At 39.3% G+C, this 18,285-nt stretch overlaps 2 protein-coding genes across 4 annotated transcripts in view; one reads left to right on the top strand and one right to left on the bottom strand.

The window, feature by feature from the left end:
• The window catches only part of itpr2 (inositol 1,4,5-trisphosphate receptor, type 2), a 57,941-nt gene extending 51,211 nt beyond the window's left edge, over nt 1–6,730 (top strand). For all 3 annotated transcript variants that reach the window (XM_067589391.1, XM_067589390.1, XM_067589392.1), the window contains 2 exons: nt 3,345–3,506; nt 5,298–6,730. In XM_067589391.1, coding sequence (XP_067445492.1) covers nt 3,345–3,506; nt 5,298–5,378 — 243 coding nt within the window. In that variant the 3' untranslated portion in view covers nt 5,379–6,730. The remainder of the gene's footprint in view (nt 1–3,344; nt 3,507–5,297) is intronic.
• Nucleotides 6,731–9,644: 2,914 nt separating this feature from the next.
• On the bottom strand, nt 9,645–18,208 carry sspn (sarcospan (Kras oncogene-associated gene)). The gene is made up of 3 exons (XM_067589389.1): nt 17,764–18,208; nt 15,898–15,984; nt 9,645–14,166 (listed from the first exon to the last, which is right to left on the bottom strand). The coding sequence occupies exons 1-3, from the start codon at nt 17,986–17,988 to the stop codon at nt 13,807–13,809; spliced, it is 672 nt and encodes a 223-aa protein (XP_067445490.1). The 5' UTR covers nt 17,989–18,208; the 3' UTR covers nt 9,645–13,806.
• Between the last annotated feature and the right edge of the window lie 77 nt (nt 18,209–18,285).

Raw genomic sequence — 18,285 nt, 5'->3', positions numbered from 1 at the left:
TATCTATTTTTTTCTGACCAACAGTCAAAAAACCCAGAGGTATTGTATTTAAAATTGTATATAAAAAGGAGAAAAACAACCAAATCTCTATATTTCAGAGGCTTTAAGTGTCAAATGTTTGGATTTTTCTTTGATGAATGGATTATTTTCTGTTGATCAACTGTGGTAATCAATTACCAGCTATTATTTCTGCACTAATTTACATTACAGCAGTGTACAGCAGTTTTTTTTTTGCTTCAAAAAAGTCAGGAAGGGGTTATAATAATGTCATTTGCATTTCCCTTTATCAAACACATTTTGGGGACAATTTTTAAACTTGTCATTAAGCGACCGTAATGCTAATTTTTGCCTTGCTGGACTTTCTGCGGTATCTGACATTGGAAACATCTGAGGTTGTTTCCACAGTCTGTTTACAGCAGCGAACTGACATTTCTGTTTTTTTGTTTTTTGTTGTTGTAGCTTTTCTGCTCAGTTGAAGTGCAGTACGTGGTGAAACACACCAGTGGTATGGTGGCAGCTGCAGAGTGAGAAGCACATGAACGTCTGTAAATTCATGCTCACTGAGGTGTTTAAATTGATCACTGAAGCAACACTAAAGCTGACTCATTCACACAGTGGACTACTGTACTATCGAATGAATAGCAACAAGATAAGAATGGGACAGTTCAGATTCTATACGGTCACAGTTGAACTTTATCACATTAATTTAGAGATGATGCTTCAACCGACATCAGTGAATGTACGTTCAAACTGGATACTGTATTCGCCTCTAGTAGTGTCTGTTTTTAAATCTTTGAGGTTACTTAATCCATCAGTTCTGGATAACTTGATAAAACAAGCATCAGATAGCCCTCAGTTTCAGAGATGTTGAAGCTTTGTCTTTGAGCTCACAGAGCCTTTGCTGTATTCTCCAAGCTGTGAGAAAGAAAACTATTTTATTCTTTGAATGCCTCGATGCCAAAGGCCCAAATTAGCCCAGGATTTCCAGACAGGCTCTTATAGAAAGACTTGATTCATAATGTGTAGCTCAGCAGTCATACTTAATCAGTCTAACTGCTTCCCCTGTAGTCAGGGATGAAAAAGTATTCTATTCAAAAATACTGATAGCTAACTTTAATGTTGCTCAGAGTGGAACATTTTGAAATAGAGGATTACTATAATAAAAGTTCAATAAAAGAGTAAAGTAGACTTTTACGCAGTAATCTGAGTAAGTTACACTTTGTTACATATGATAACTGCAAAAGGACCAACCAGGAACCTTCCTAACCTACTTAATGTACAAGTATTTACATAAAAAGATACTCAGTTATAGTAAAATGTCCACTTTTAAAGTTAATTTCCACACTTACCAGTGTCAGAAGGCCCTTTTCATTCTCTCTTTTTGTTAGCTACTTTAAGCTAAGTGTTAACGTAGCATGCTAACATGCTGAAATCACTGCAACATGCTAAATGCATGAATTTTAACAGGTTTTGCTTGCTGTAATCATTCCTCCTGTTCATACTGGCTATTAAAAAGATCCCCTTCAAATGCACTTCAGTGCAAAAAATGTATTTAAAAGTTTATTTGAAGATAATATGAGGCTTCAGCTGTTCAAATTAGTTGTTAACAAGGATGGGATTTTGTCCACCATCACTTACATTGAAAGCCACTTGGAGGGTATCAGTATGAACAGAAGGAATGATTACAGCGAGCAAAACCTGTTTCAATGTTCATGTGGGCACATGACTATTGTTCCAAGAAAGACTTGAGACATTATGAACCTATCCTTTAATTTCCTCTGTCACCACCCTCAGTTCAAGCACGACATGTATTTCGCAACTAGTGGTAAAGATCAAATATTGGCAAAGCCTCCATTTCCCACCTATTCAGCAGTGTTTTTGTATGGTGTGTAATGAGCATTACGGCTTCACAGACCTATGGATGATTAGCCTTGTCTGTCTTGTCTGTAAAAATATTGTTTTGATCATGGTTAGTTGTGCAATGTTTTTTATGAATCACACTGAGTAAGTCCTACATGTCTGTTTTTATAACAAAGGGCAGAATATGTCACAAATTTAGAACAATTTTCTAGATTTTGACTTTACTTTTAATATATAAACTTAGAATTAAAGCAAAGGTTTGTCATGGCCAGTCATTATGTAGTAATGATTTGAATGTTTGGAATAGGTGACGAAAGTATTTTGTTTTTAACTTTGGAGCGGGAATCCCATGATATGTCACGGCCATTAATATCCCACTCAGCAAAGTGTGATAAACTCATTAACCAAAGGAACAAAAACAAATAACCCACACACCCCACATTCCTCTGCATCCTCAGACTCTACTCTCCTCATGTTCTCCTCACTGTCCTCAGCGTCTCACACTCTCATCAGTATTTCTATCCCTGAAGTCTATTCTTATATAAGAGTAGGTGGGAGAATACCTCACTCCTCCTACTGGACTTACTGTGGTGCCAGTCAAATCCCACTCTCAGCACCTTTTTAAGTATTTTTTTTTATCAGAAGAACTGGCAAAGGAATATTACATAAGATCAGCTAATGGCGGTCTGTCTCACTTCCAGAGACGCACAAGAGCATGCGTGTTGTAAAACACACACTCTCGCTCACATCCTGCTATGTACATATCCATGCAGATGCACACCAACAGTACACACACCCACACATGTACAAACACAGATGCACTTAAGTCCATTACATAATGCTATAGGTTCATTTTGCTCCCTGTTTTCTCATGGCGTTACTGCAGATGGTTTGCTCTGTCCACTGCACTGTTGGAAAAACAGACAATAAACTAAATGTCTGTTTTGCATATCAGCATACACATACACACTCACACACACAAACACATACACACACAGACACACACACACACACATACAGAATATAACACTAAACTCCCAGTTGTGTTCTTGATAGACGACAGTGACTCATCCCCACATCAACAGTGTGTTTATGGAGTGGGTGAGAATTGAAATGCCAGTTACTGTTCATTTGGTGTATAATTGCTTTCTGCAGTATCCAAGAGATAGCAATGCTGGTTAAAAAATGTTACACTGTCAAGCGCAAAGCAGAGAGCAGCCTCCATTCTGATGGAATGATTAATATTAAACCTTCACGCCCTTCTCCAGTTACCAATACCTCTCTGTTTACTCTCCTCCTGCAGTCTGGCTTTAGCACTGTAATACTCCCCGCATGTCTATGCAAATCCTGCTTGTCGTTGTCTGTGCCAACATACTGTTGCTGCCGTCTCTCTGACCTACTGAGTCAGCTTTATTTCGGCCCTTTATTCCTTTCACCTCTCTCACCGCTTCTCTCATATCCCATGTCTCCCTTTCGTCTCCCAGGAGAAGAACTTGGAGTGGTTCCCCCGAATGAGAGCCATGTCTCTGGTGAGCAGCGAGGGAGACAACGAGCAGAATGAGATGCGCTCTCTGCAGGAGAAACTGGACAGCACTGTCACTCTGGTGGCTCAGCTCTCTGGCCAGCTGGCTGAGCTCAAGGAACAGGTAGAGTGCCACTTCAGGCCATTTTCATACTGTAGTGGGAAAAGCTCTGATCTGAGCGCTGTGGTAGTCCGAACTACATGGCTAATGAATAACATTAATAGTCTCCTGTTTTTAAAAAAACTGATGTAACAACATCGTGTTTGGCTGTATGCTGTTCAGTCAACTGTTCACTCCACGTGCTAACTGACCTTGAGACACCTTTCACCTAAAAACACCCACGGGGCAAGAGGTCACATGCAAGAGGCAGCATCAGCAGTCTCATTTTGCTCTATATCTCTGCACTGAGCAGTCCAAATGGATTCTATCAGACCTTTGATGCTCCTGAACGCAGCACGACAGGTGACTATCACGTCAGTAATCAACGCGACTGAGAGCCGCCAGTGAGCCTCTGGCTGTTTGGATGACTAGCTCTGTTGCTGCAGTGTGACTGTTCACTCTCATCACCTGCCTCCCATGCATGTGATCCCAGTCACAGGCCTGTCCTTGTTCCTCTTCTGCCAGATGTGTGAAAACAGCTCCTGCTGGGGGAGGATCACACTCCAATAAACAAAACAACAACCTTTGTCGACCCTAACAAGCAGTTAAGTCTGTAACATTCTCCCTGCTGGTCGGCATCCTGGGTTTAACCCCTGTAAAAACTAAGTTTGTGTGCTGTTGAAGTTCCCCTGAGCAATCTCTGAATCTGCAGTTTGGGTCAACCCCAGGCTGTCTTATTCTCATCTAGGTGTACATGGGGCTGTACTGACTCATTTGTAGTCATGGGGTTAGTCAGGATTTCACTCCCCCTTTATGATGAACAGAACTTTTGGCAAAGACATCAAGAAGTGAGTGTGTTTGCACAGAACTAGGTGAGGCCACAGCTCTGCAGTCACAAGGGGAGGCCTGCAGGTCTCTCAGTGTTTCTGACTGGGAGGAAGATTCTCCTGCAGCTCCTCCCTTGTTACAACCTGAACTGACTTCGGCTCTTGACACATCACAGCTAAGATTGTGTGCATGGTGTGTGTGCGCGGGCGCTCTGATGTGTTTTTGTGGGTTTCAGGATTCTGCACAGTTTACAGTTTCCTGTAATTTGCATGTACACTTCATGGTTTACAGAGCCAGTGGCCTTCACATATGACGTCAGTGCTGAAACCATTGCAAATCTGATGGTTGTGAGAAATCAGGCGCTTCTGATTCATGAAATCCCCCCCCCCACACACACACTTATACAACATCCAACATGCAGGTCACACTTCTGCACAATAACACGCCCACACGTGATGGTGTCCTCTAAAGTTTCCAGGGGACATTTTGGTTTCCAGTCATAACAGCGGTGCTGAACAAAGCAATTTGCATACAACTATGGAGAGGATTTATCTCTTTTATAACGTCTCAGTCAAATGTTGAAACGGAAATTTAAAATTAATACTAAGCCGTCACAGAATAATTGTTTGCAGAGTTTGAAATGAGTAATTCAAAAAGTCTGGTTGTGCCATTCAGTATTTTTAACGTGCATCAGCTAATCCAGATTCATTTCTTAAAGTAATGAGCCGAAGATTCATTTTGTTTCGTCTAAATAAATTTACTTGCTCTTTGAGTAGAAATTTACAAAGTCATTTTACCTACACTCCAAGTTCAAATACATAAATGTTCCCCTCTGGAATGCAGTAATTATGTGTGAACATAGTGGGAACATTTTGTTTTGCATAATAAAGTGCCCACTAGAACAGTAATAGCAGTAATACACGTTTGAATATCATGTGTTTGCTAGATGTAAAGCTTGGTGTTTTTTTCTCTCTGTCTCCTCCACAGATGACGGAGCAGAGGAAGAACAAGCAAAGGCTTGGATTCTTGGGTCCTCCTCAGCCAAACCATCACATCCCAGCTCACTGAAGGGCTCAAGGCTCAAACAGGACACAATGACCGGCCTCTCAGCTGCAGGCTCGCAGTATAAACCAGATAGAAATGCAGACACACATAAACTCCAACCTTGAGAACAATATATGTACTTAGATGTACACCTACAATTACTAATGTCAAATTGCAAGAGGCCAGCAACTGCTGACACATCATTTTTGACATAGTGCCTTTTTTATGACACAAACATTGCCTTATGGGATACAAACTGTATCTTATGTGCTCATTCAGTCATTAAGAGCACACGTTACAGGCTGTCTGTACACACTCTGGTATGCAGAGGGACTCGTCTCTGTGAATGATTGGCTAGGCATGGCACACATCTGCCAGTGTAGTGTTAGTGTGCCAGACCGAGGTCGAGGGAAATGTTAAGGTAAGGTTAATGGTTAAGTGCTGTCAAGTCTGTGGACGGCCTTCTCTTTACCGTCATTTCTCGACTGGCTCATTGCTGATGTGTCAGTGAGCGGACAAAACCGCCCGCACAGAGATCAGTGATTGGCTGTGAACTGAGAAGTAAGGGGAGTTTGTGGTTTTTTCTCTGATTGGTCTCCAGGGGAAGAGTGTGTCCACTAACATCAAGTATTCTCCCCTTAACCTTTTAGATTTCTATTTGAATTGCTAAAAAAATGTGCTCTTCATAACTGGAATATTATTTTAGCATTTTGGAAAAGGAATCATGCTGCCTCACTCATTAAGTTTTATCAACAGTACATTGCAATAGCTGAAAGTGCACTTTTAAAAAAAAAAAAAAAAAAAAAAGGGAAAAAAGTTAGGCCTGTAACCTGGAGACATTAGTTAGTTTTGGGTATCATTTTTGCATGCTTTTTATTCTGTTTAGAAATGCATTCACTGCACCATTTCAGTTGCCTTCTTACAGATTTCTACAGAGTATATAAGTAACAGAAATGTGAATAGAAATAATGATTACATGTGCAGAACTTACTTGAAAATTCTTTTATGTCTAAATCTAATATTGGTACATAATGTAGTACTGACTGGAGATGGTATGCTTACAGTTCTTTGTTACAATATGAACATCCTCATTTCCATAGAGATGTCAGTTAATAAGGTAATATTTACTGTATTTGCTCTTATCTTCATCTTCTACTGTTTCTTAAACTGTTTTTTTGTGTAAATCATTCTCACTAGTCTCTCTTGGACTGCAATGGATACGTCTGAACTTGTGTTTTTAAATTTGCACATACTAATGGCAAATTATGAGTGCATGCACCTGATGGAAACTGTATTTTGACACTTTTTGTTTAAACAAAGTGTATAGAAAAATGTCTTTTATGTGGTCAGATGTTATAATAAATTTGTAACGAGTGGCTTTGGAGTGGTTTTTAGTCTACAGCTTGTTTCAGTCGCTTGTTGTTGTTGTTGGGGATGACTGAGTACTCCCTCGCACTCACCCTGACCCCCTACCCAACCACCCACCCACACAGAGTGTTAACTCACACTCGGACTTGTCCATGAAGGGAGCAAAGGACCTAGAAAAAGTCAGGATCATATTTCGGCTCATGCAGCACGGTTAGTCATCTAATATTAAAAGCAGAGTTCACAGATACATTGTGCATGCTGTCACTGCACTGCTTTTGTTTAGCTCATCTTGATATTTCATTGCAGCTAATTAATACTGCGGCTGATATGATGCACAGAGAATCTGGACCAGACGCTGGAATTTAACCTTTGTTCTCACATCAGCTCACCTCATGAGAGTTTAATACTCTTTAAAATTGAATGAAGTAATTAAAATACAGATTAGACTAGCAGATGTCAAATGTAATCATCTGAAGTTACGGTATTGAGTACTTCTGTCTGTTCAAAAGGTAGTTTTTTCCTTTTCCAAGCCATATTTTTATTTGTGAAATAATGAAATTCCTTTGCAGGTATAAAACATTGGTTATATTGAGGACTGTCATCCGCATATCCATCCACATTGTTGGTAATTTAACACTACTGGAAATGGATTATTCAAAGCTGTGGCTGGTTGATTATCTGCATGTTTATGCTTGTGTAACATATTTGAGATGATAAACAAATCACAAAAGGCCTCAACTGGTCTTTTATCCCGTCCTGTCATTTACCCTCTACAGAGAAGCCCATCCTTCTTGGCTCCAGTCCGCTGTTTACGCTGGCAGGCCTGCATTTGCTCCTGCTGCCTGTGACAGCCATTAAAATTAGCTCACGCAGTGCCATAATGGTGAGCAGCTGTCACTGCGTAGACAAGAAGGCTAAAGTGCAGCATTACTGGAATGTATTGGACTCAGAGATGGAGGGGAGGGTAGATGATAATACCAGGACCATCATTACTGTCTGGCAAAGTCTTCTTGCCATCGTGTGATACCAAACAAACATCTACTGCTCTGATCTGTATCAAGATTTATGTTTTGACCAGGGAGAGAAAGCATTTAACTTTGGCGTCTAGTTACCAAAGAACTTTTTAAATAACTTGGAAAAATCAGCTTAGGATAATACACAAGAGGGTCTATCACATTACATCCTCTCAGAACACACTGAACCTTTTTAACGCACGTGAGCAGTGTATCGTTTACTTTATGCACACTACCTGGATCACAGTCATTTTTGAATCTCTTTGCAAGCCACAGTTTAAAGTCACGTGCTTAGCTGGTGTGTATTTAATAGTGAGAGTGAGAAAACACCCAGAGAAAGTCAATAAATACAAGGCAACATCCCAAACTCTGTGGCTGGAAGCAGCAGTTTGTCCAGTGGGAGTGAAGCAGACGTTTTGACTTTTAAATGGACTGTTTCAGACCAAACTGACAACTCTCAATGATAAATTTAAACTATAAATTCAAATTAAACTAAATATTTAAATAGATATCAACAATATATACTCCAGATAGACATTATTAGCTGCACAATTAAAATATTGGATCAGAGTTCAGCCTGTTGTTTTCAAGTTTCTGTGAAAGTTGTTGTGATTTGTGTCAATACACATATTGATCTTCTTTCTTCTGTCTCCTCTAAAGACTCACAGCAGTGTCAGTGGCCACCAGAATCAGATATCATTCAGTGTTTTTGCCCTGAAAGATCAATTGACCACACAGAAAGTTGTTACTGAGCAGCGAGGAGCAGGGCGGAAGGTCCCTCCTTGCTGTCATTTTTTATAAATAAACATGCCCCCATGATGACTGGCATGTGACTTCCTGTGTCTGGCTGCGAAATTGAGCCTTTGTAGTCACATGATGCATCGACACCATAACACAAAACACATGGAAAAACACTTGCCTGCCATCCATCACACGTAGCTGCAGTACATACGCTGTGATATTATATGTGAAATGCATCATTAAACAGAATTCATAAATCACCTCCACAATATTTCAGCTCTTTGAACCCACATTTAGTATCTGCTCAAAACAACATAACTGGAGATGTTGACATTGCTGTAAAACATGACACTTGTTATTGATTTCGACACTAATTTTGCAAACTGTTCTTCGACAGAGCTCCATCATCACTCAAAAAAAACAAACTGTGATGACGTTTCAGATATTTGAAAAAGTTAAATAATAATGTGATTTAGGACATTTTCAGAAATGTATTAGCACGAAAGGTGATCCCAGAGGGAACCGATCAGTTAATGGCTGTGAGCAATCACAGTTAACAGTGTAAATTAACAGTTATGATCACAGTAAATCACAACCAGGCTCTTTATTTATTTATTTATTTATTTATTTATTAAAAAACAGCATGGTAAACATATAGAAAGAACATAACAGATAAAGCCAGGGGATCAGAACACTGACAGAACTCATAAATCAGCTCAAATCTTAAAAAAGATGGTTTATAATTGGAAAACTTAGATTTATGAATATGTGATTTTGCACAAATTGATGATATAGTATTAATTTGCTTTAGTAAAAGTGACAGAGACTATTTCTCTTTGAAATAAAGCACATATATCCCTGTTATTATTGCTCTTTTTAGAGGAGAAACAGATCCGACCAAAACTAGTAACAACAGGATCCAATCAGTTCAGATGCTGCTGTGTTTCTAAGAAGCATTACGACACCAGAAGGGATTCATCAAAAACTAAAACATCTTCCCTTGATGTTATAGGAATACCATTCTTGAATATAACATTAATGCACCACTAGAATTAAGGAGCTGATTAACCAGATAAATTCCATGGACAAACCGGTTTTCCAAGAATAATGATTTTATGTTTATATAATGTGTCTCTATTGTTCCAGATGTGGTATCTCTGGGGGGGGGGGGGCTCCAAGTTTTGAGAACAAATAATTGGGAATAAAATTCCAAATTGAAATCAGGTTTCTAAGAAACTGTTTAATCCAATGTATCTTGAAAATATTGTTAAGGGTGGAGAAAGTTCAGAAGAAAGAAAGTTCAGGACACCATGTTCATGGGAGTTCATTAAGACTGATTTTCTAACATTATGTATTCTGTTTCTCCACACAAAATTATAAAGCATGTAATCACTGGCCACAGAGGTCTGTTTGTTCACATCTAGAGATAAGGCTGCATAAGTAAGTCGGGACATGCCCTCTGTCTTTGTCAGCAAAATTCTTCTTCTAAGAGATAAAGCTCTTTGAAGCCATGAATGTATTTTTTTTTCTGCACCTTTCCTATGATGGGGTTGAAATTCAAAGAGCATCCAGTGTCTTTGTTTTTGTTAATAACAATTCCAAAGTAAGCGACTGAATCTTTCACAGGAAATGTTAGAAATAGAGGGAACAGCTCACACTTACTGATGTTTAAACAGAGCCCAGAGGCACAAGAAAATGTCTTAATTGTATCAATGGTGACTGAAACCTGTGAAGCATCCTTTAAAAATAAAGTGGTATCATCAGCCAGCTGACTAATAATGATCTTATTTTCAACTATTGTGATACCTTTCAAGGGGCTGAGCTTAATGAAGTCAGACAGTAGTTTAGCACAAATCAGGAACAAGCATGGCAATACAGGACGGCCTTGTGTGACTCCACAATTTAAGTCAAATCTAGGAGAGATGCAAGCATACATTTTAAATGGACAATTTGCATTCTTACACATGATCTTGATAGCTGTGCAAAAGTAAGAATTAAAACCAAAGATCTCCAAGGCCTGAAATATAAAGTTGTGTTTGACTTTGTCAAATGCCTTGCAGAGATTTAGAAACAAAATAAAATCATAGTCAGCATAGTCAATAAGGTCTAGCATAAGCCTGATGTCATTAGATATATGTCTATGTCTCATAAAACCAATCTGGGTTTCATCAGTAATGGTCCAAAACAGCTTTTATTCTTTTGGCAAAAATCGGAGATAGGATTTTGTGATCAGTATTAAGAAGGCATATTGGCCGCCATTTGTCAATCCAAAGTGGATCTTTCCTAGGCTTAAAAGTCCTTGAGATTAAGTGAGAGGAAGAGTTTGATTTTGCGTTCTATAAACACACCATGGAGGAAGAAGGCTAGTTGATCTGCAAAAGCAATGTAAAATATTAAGCCGTCAACCCCTGGAGATTTATTGAGTTTTAGGTGATGAATTGCAATCAGGACTTCACCTGAAGTTACTGGGCTATCACAAAAATCTTTGCGGTCATTCTTAATTGACTTTGTTTCGGTGAGATATCCTAAAAAATGGTTAGCTGCTACCTCATTATACTGTGACTCATACATTTTTTTTAGAAAATGTGGGACAGTAATTAACTATCTTATGGGGATCATCAGTAATAACACCACTGACATTGAGTTTTTGAATAGAATTGGCTTCCTAATGGGAAGAAATAGGCAGTTTTGCTCCTCTTCCTCCAACTATTTTCTCCTTGACCTCACAAAAGCTTTCTCCACTTTCATTCTGTATATTTCATTCAATTAATTTTGTTGTAAAATTAAATCCTGTGTGTCATTTTCTGATAGATTTTCAGACATAATTTGAGTGAGAGCAGTTATTCTAGTAATTACCTTTGTTTCTTCAATTTTCTTAGATTTAGACAAAAAGGACTCTCTTAAATATTTTCTCATCTCAAATTTTAAAAATGCCCAATTTCTGAAAAAGCAATTAAAGCTTTGTTCCGGAAACAATGTTTGGACCTTATTCATCACTAAATCATGTTTTAAAACAGAATTATTATGTTGAGCCTCTAAATATATGATTAGTGTTCGATCTAAAAGAGACTTGGAGTGACACAGCTCTGTGGCCTGTTAGTGGAGTCATTATTATATTAACAGTAATGTTATTCCCATCTAAACAATCAGAAACTAACCAATAATCTATGCATGACATAGAAGTGCATGCTTTATTATTCAATGTATAAAGTTAAACATTAGATATGTTTTATCCATATATCTACCAAATGGGACTTTTACATGAATGCCATCAGATTAGAAGCTGAAGAATTGTTTGCACTTGGAGGCCACTTATCTAAAGAACCATCTAAAGCAATCTTGAAGTCACCAAACACAAATAGTACATTTGGGTACTTGGATAACCATCACAACCATGTTCAAACAGACACAACGTTGCCTTCCTGATGTCACAGATTAGTCATACATTTGGATTCAGGCTTTACTTTGAGAACTGTTGTTGATATGAATGACAGATTCTGGTACAATGTGCATTTTACCATAAATTTTGATGGAAATGCTGGACGCATGTTTAGGTACAGTTTATTGCGTTTGAGCATGTCTTGGAGGATGCAAAGATAGAGATGCTCTCTTTGTGCTCAGCTTTCAATCTTTACTACTACTAATAACGCAATTAGTTGCAGGAGCAAATCCATTCATTTGAATATGACTGACGTTCTGGGTCTGATTTAGCTGCTTCTCTGTATATGTATGGTGACAAAACAAGAAAAAGAAAACTGCACATGACTGACACAAGGATGTGTATTTGTAACCACAAACAATATGACAGTCATGAAAGAGGAAATGCACTTATTTGCATCTCTATCCAGATGAAACGCTCAGTTCCTAATCAAGACGTGTACGACTTCTGTGAAAAATAAGTCATATTTATAATCCCCCAGTCAGTCAACCTTTTTTCCATCATTGACAAAGTAGATGTAACACTGCACACTTGTTACATCCTCCCTCTGGGTACATGTGCCACTTAATTTGCAACGGAAATTACCTAACATTCACCATTCTCTGCTCAGCATGTTTACTGTAGGTGACTGCTGTGAAGAGTAAGAATAAAATTCAACTTAAACTCTTTATAAGGTTGGGCAAGTCAAGCTTGTTTTTAAAATGCAAACCAAAAATAAATGTGGTTGTTTTGTGGCTTCCCTCCATCCTGCAAACAGACTGAGATGATTTGAATGCCACAGTCCAGCTGCCTGTCTGAGTCCCCCTTTCCTCACCCCAGCCCGTTCTCCCTCCCTTTTGTGGCGGCAGTAGTTTGACTCCTACAGGCTGTTTGAGTCATGCTGGCTAGTGGCCTGGCATCCACCTTCGCAAGCCACAGCCCAGCTCTGAGCCCCAGTCTGGATCCAGACTTATGTCTGCCTGGGTTGTGTGTCTGCTGTCAGGATCAGTTTTTAGTGCATGTAACTGGACTTTTTGAAGTATTACAGGGTTTAAAATACTTTACTCTTGTTTTCCATCAAGAACTTTACACAAAATATTCACGAATCTGCATAAGATTTAAGAGTAGCAAATGACACAAAGCAGGTTATTCATGGAAATAATTCACCTGATTGCTTTTTTAAATGTTTGTTTGTATAACAGCAGACAGCTGCAAAGAATATACAGTTAAAAACTTCAAAATAATGTGATTTCCTGGTTGTAAAACAATAAACTAATAAAGTGTGTGCTATTTTTTCATGTAATTCAGATTAAAGGGGATCTTGCACTGACATTGTAGCCTCAGTATGTGATCTTTTTTACTGTGAGAAAAGCAGTTTTCCAAAACATAAAGCAGTACCATTTAACATTTGCAAGCCGTAATTTGACAACACAGTGATTCAGTGTGCCTCCTAAAGCATCACTGCAGCAAAAGATCATGATTATTAAATCTCAGTAACTCAAACTAAAGGGGATTTTGCAAGACCAAATAGAGTTTTGGAGTTTATGTTGTTTTCAATATTATGCTTATAAATTGTCTTGTGTTACAATTGTATATAAGCTGCATAGGAGCAAATGTTAAGATTGTTTGAACATTGTGAAACATTAATATGTGGTAATGTTTTTCAAAAACAGATCAGTTGTTTTTTCCTCTTCATCTATTTATATTATGGATTTTCATAACAGTGCCAACTGGAAGTATAAAGTTACATAATATACAAAATTCGTACAAAAAGCCATTATAATACAACCACCACAAAAAAACAAATATGAACCGACATAAAAGAAAACACACATAGGCGCACACCAAAAAGGCAAATGTCCCTGTCCTTAACAGTGTCATTTCTTCATCCTGACCTGCCATGGTCATGACATTAAACCTTCTGCCACTGCTGGAAGGAGGGAGATCCAATCTGCAGACCAGCGAAGAAGACTTGGTAGCGGTCTTTCCATAGGATGAAGGCACCGACGGCACAGACAAGTGCTTGTACCAGGTTCAGCACAATCTGGAGCAGGAAGTAGAGTGTGAGCGTCCCATTGATCACCTCACAGTCACTGACTCCCTCGTAGGTGAAGGTGCGAGCTATCGGGTCCTCTGGCTCCAGCTTGCACTCGCAGTCTTCTCCCACCTGCTCACAGGTGAAGCTATTGGCTTGTGAGTAGTGGTGTCCAGCAAACGCCATAACCAGCACTGAAATGACCAGGCCAATTGCACACAGGACAAAGTACAGGAGCTGTGGAGGGCAGAGAAGTGTGAGGTCGTGCACTTTCACCTTTCAAGGAAAGCTTTTTTTTCTATCTTCCACTCAGTGTGTTTTGTACTCTAGAAATCTGGCTCCTGCTGTAGTCTGTTGTCTCATGATTAACCCAGAGAGCCAAAACTGTAGCTTAGAAACAGACATGCTGGCTCTGTGCCTATAGCAAGTTCATTTCAAAGAGATTACCCACAATACTACAGGCCAAGGTCTGACCCTCAGAGTAGGAGCCCAGCTCTTAACACAGAGCAGACGCCGCACATGTAAAACTGCCCTGCAGCTACAGCCGCAGCGCTTCCCACCTTAAGTCCTGTGCGAGTGTGTTGTGTCTAAAAATACAGCTGTAAAATGTGACAGAGGCTCTGTGTTGTTTATGCAATTGCACAATCTCAATAACGCTAAACCTTCATCTTAATCCATCGCTTATATAACAGGAGCCCTCATTCACTGGTGTGTTCGCTCGCAGTTACATGCTGCTTATGGAATTATGCAAGTGATGAGCACTGCTTGATTTGAAATGGCATTTATGTTAATTTTGGAACAGCTGTGAAATCTGGAGTGTGGTTGGTGACAGGGAGGTGTATGTACAGCAAGTACATCAACAAGTGCTTCCGTGGACATCATGTGCCCGATTTAGCAGGTAGAAACTGAGAGGAGTCAACATTCAATTGTTGTTTACAGTCCATGTGGTATCCTGGAATACCTTTTAGTGTGAGAATGTAAACTCACACTTGAGAAAGTGAGCGTCTGGACATAAAATATACAGATTTGAAAGGGTTATCAGAGAGCCAAGACCCTCTTCTGACAACATAGCAGCACTTCACTTGAGAAATGTCTCCAGCTACAGCACATTCTCTACTCACTCGACTTGTTACTCGCCTTATGCCAAGGGCAACTGAAATAAATAAATGAGCTGTCTGTAAAGCCAGAAATTCTTAAGCGAAAAGTGAATATGGTTAAGCCAGACGTTTACTGAGCTCTTTGAATAAATGATATTAATAAATGAAGGCACATTTGTTTTGAGGGCCAAATAAAGAGACACAGAGTGCTAACTGCAGCTGTTCTGGCACACACAATATTAATTGTTTTAAAAGATGTTCACTGCAATTGTGCTTCTCTACTCTAAATACTTAGACTATCTAATATCTGCTTTATAAACTTTGTATATTTAGATGTATTGAGATAATTCCTGTTTTTGGTGATTCACAGAGTCTGGTGGTAAAACTATACAGTACAAATACACTTGAAATTGGCTTTTTTTTATCTCGCCTTTCTTCAAATACCATTTTGCAAATTAGCCGCACCTCTTCATGCAAAATATTAGCAAAGTGTATTGAAACACTCTCTTAACATCATATGTGCATATTTGAAAACTGGTATGCACACATGAGAAAAAAAAGGGTGCTGCTTCAATGATCTGCTTCTCAGTAGCAAACAATGGTGGACTGATTTTAATTGCCTTGAAATTCCAACTGCATATATTGTCTGGCTAATTAAGCTAAACGATAGAGTCATATTAATGAATGCGCTCATCCACTCAGAGGAATCCCTGCAGAGCTCTTTTTGCTGCAGTTCCCTAAGAACAAATGGGATTGTTATTCGTGTTATTAGTTTATTAGAGAGCCTGATTTGGGTCCGTACATGGCATGACAGACTGTCAATCACAAATAATTTCTATAAAACATCATATCAGGGTGCGTATAGACTCACCTTAACAAAGAATTGCATAGATGACCTCTCATCAGGGAGGTAGTGGAGAAAGTACAGGACAAAGCCAACGATGGCGACCAAACACAGCTGCAACAATACACAGAAAAATGATTGGCATAGTTTGGTAAGATTCACTCATATTGGACTATTTCTCAATAGAATATTTGTTTTGTGGGCTTTCATTACCACAAAGAATGTACTCAACTCATGCATTCCTGACTTGATGCATCCATGATATTATTTCAATAGACTGTATTATGTTTATATTATACAGTATGAGATATATAGTATGTTTGCTGTGCTATTGAGAATCTTGGTCTAGAAAATCTTTGTGTCCAGTTTTTCAGGGGTGTCTGTTAATATTGCATGATTCAGCAGTAAGCCGTCATCTGATTACATTACTCTCTCTCTCTCTCTCTCTCTCTCTCTCTCTCTCACACACACACACACACACACACACACACACACACACACACAGACACACTCACACTCTATCTCCTCAGTGCAATTGGAGTCTTGTGACTAACGTGCAGCATCTTATTTAAATGTTTTTCCCAGGTTCTTAAGCATTCAGGATTTTCTGGAAAGTTCTTGATGACCTCAGTGTTTTTCACTCGGCTGAATCTCGTGAGGATCTAACTCGGGATGTTGGTGTCCAGGGATGTTTTTGAGAGCAGATGGCATCTGTGATAGATAGGACCCAAACAGGAACAACATGTTTTTTTTTCCTCACTCCAAAACGTGACTTTGAATTTGATTCTGAACTATGATGATAAATACAATTCATCTTTTTGTTTCTTTTCATTTTGTCACAAAACAGACAAACATGTATATTAATTTTCTTTGGATGAACAGATTAAAATGTTAACATAATCAAACTGGTTCCAAAAAAAAAAAAAGTGCTTTTCACATGTAATGTAATCTGACAACTGTCGACACACTTACATTTCACTTGCTTTCATCACATTTTAAATTCAGCTGGCATTTAAAATGTTATTTCTTACTCTTTAATTTAAATTATAACTGCTTTCATTTCTTACATTTCATCTCACACTTCAACTGTTTTCACTGCTTACGTGTCAACAGACTTCAGTTGTTTTCTTGGAGAGACATTTCAGCTTGTTTCACCTCTTACTCTTCAACTCTTAATTTAACTTCTTTGAGTGCTTACGTGCAAACCAACAACTCAACTTCCTACAATTCCACGTGCTTTCAGTGGTTAGAGTTCAACTGATTTGGACTGCTTTCACCTCCAACACTTCAAGTGACACATCAGCTCCTTTTAGTGCTCGAACCTTAACTGACCTCATGTTACTCAGCTACTTTAAGTGCATGAAGTTAAACTGCAAACATTATCTCACATGGAAAAGACATGTAAGACACATTTTCTTTAATTTCTTGTGATTTAGCCTTTACTCAACTGTTATTTTAATGTCAGTTTTTGAAATTACACGTGTAATTAAAATATACACCTATCCTTCAAAATGAAACTTTTAATGAGGTAGCTGCATGTATGGTGTATTTACATGAGTGTGTCTTGATAAGGCGGATGGTGGGATGACAGATGATGAGGTGTGAGCAAGCATGCACGTCACGGTTGTAAACAAGAGCAAGTTGCTTAGATGCTACTTAGGCGTTCAAAGGTCAAGTTGGAGTACAGCATGGCTTGTCTCATTCGCCCAGATGTTCAGGATTTAGTGGACATACAACCAAACCAGCAGACGGTGCAAACAGGCTTCATGTGTTGCAGTTAGGCAGTTACACACTGAGGGATATAGCTGAGGGTCATGCACAAGTATCAGAAATGGGAGACTGAAGTTCCATGCAAATATGAGAATGATGTTAGAGCGTAAGGATGGAGCTTACAATGATCCCAGCCCAGTGTGGCGTCTCCCTGGCCAGGAGCGAGGGGCTGATGGCCATCATAAGGAAGGCCACGGCTGTGACAGCCACCCCCAACAGCAGCTGGAGCGTGGCGACGAGCAAAGGGAAGCGAAAGAATCTGCACTTATGGCCGTCCGTTGGCGCTGGGCTTTCATCTCTCTTCTTCTTGCCCTCCATGTCTGAGGAACCTTTCTGCCCCTGCCTCATTTTTCCTCTTGTCTTCAAACTCTTTCCCCTCTCTGTACTCACGACTTTTACTGTACTGTTTTGGGTGGCTGAGCCTGCCTGCCTGCCGTCTGCCTCTCTCCCCCTCTTTTCCCCTCCCTGCTGAGGCCTCCTCTCACCATAAAACCCAACTCGGCAGCTATTTGGAAACAGAGAAGGCTCTGAACTAATATGGAAAACATTTGGACTGGATTCCTTAAGCAGCTCCAGTGCCACATATAGAGCAGGCAGCATACTGTGGAGGAAAAGGAAGAGGAGGGAAGGGGGGCAGGAAGACAC

Source organism: Thunnus thynnus, chromosome 5 (assembly GCF_963924715.1).
Source record: "Thunnus thynnus chromosome 5, fThuThy2.1, whole genome shotgun sequence".
Taxonomy (NCBI): domain Eukaryota; kingdom Metazoa; phylum Chordata; class Actinopteri; order Scombriformes; family Scombridae; genus Thunnus; species Thunnus thynnus.
Note: the sequence above shows the minus strand (reverse complement) of the source record. Positions and strands in the feature narration are given on the sequence as shown.

Coding starts and splice junctions, on each gene's coding strand:
- sspn (XM_067589389.1), bottom strand. CDS start 17,988: ATGAGGCAGGGGCAGAAAGGTTCCTCAGACATGGAGGGCAAGAAGAAG. Junction 15,985..17,763: donor CACACTGGGCTGGGATCATT/GTAAGCTCCATC, acceptor GTATTGTTGCAG/CTGTGTTTGGTCGCCATCGT. Junction 14,167..15,897: donor CTATGCAATTCTTTGTTAAG/GTGAGTCTATAC, acceptor TGCCCTCCACAG/CTCCTGTACTTTGTCCTGTG.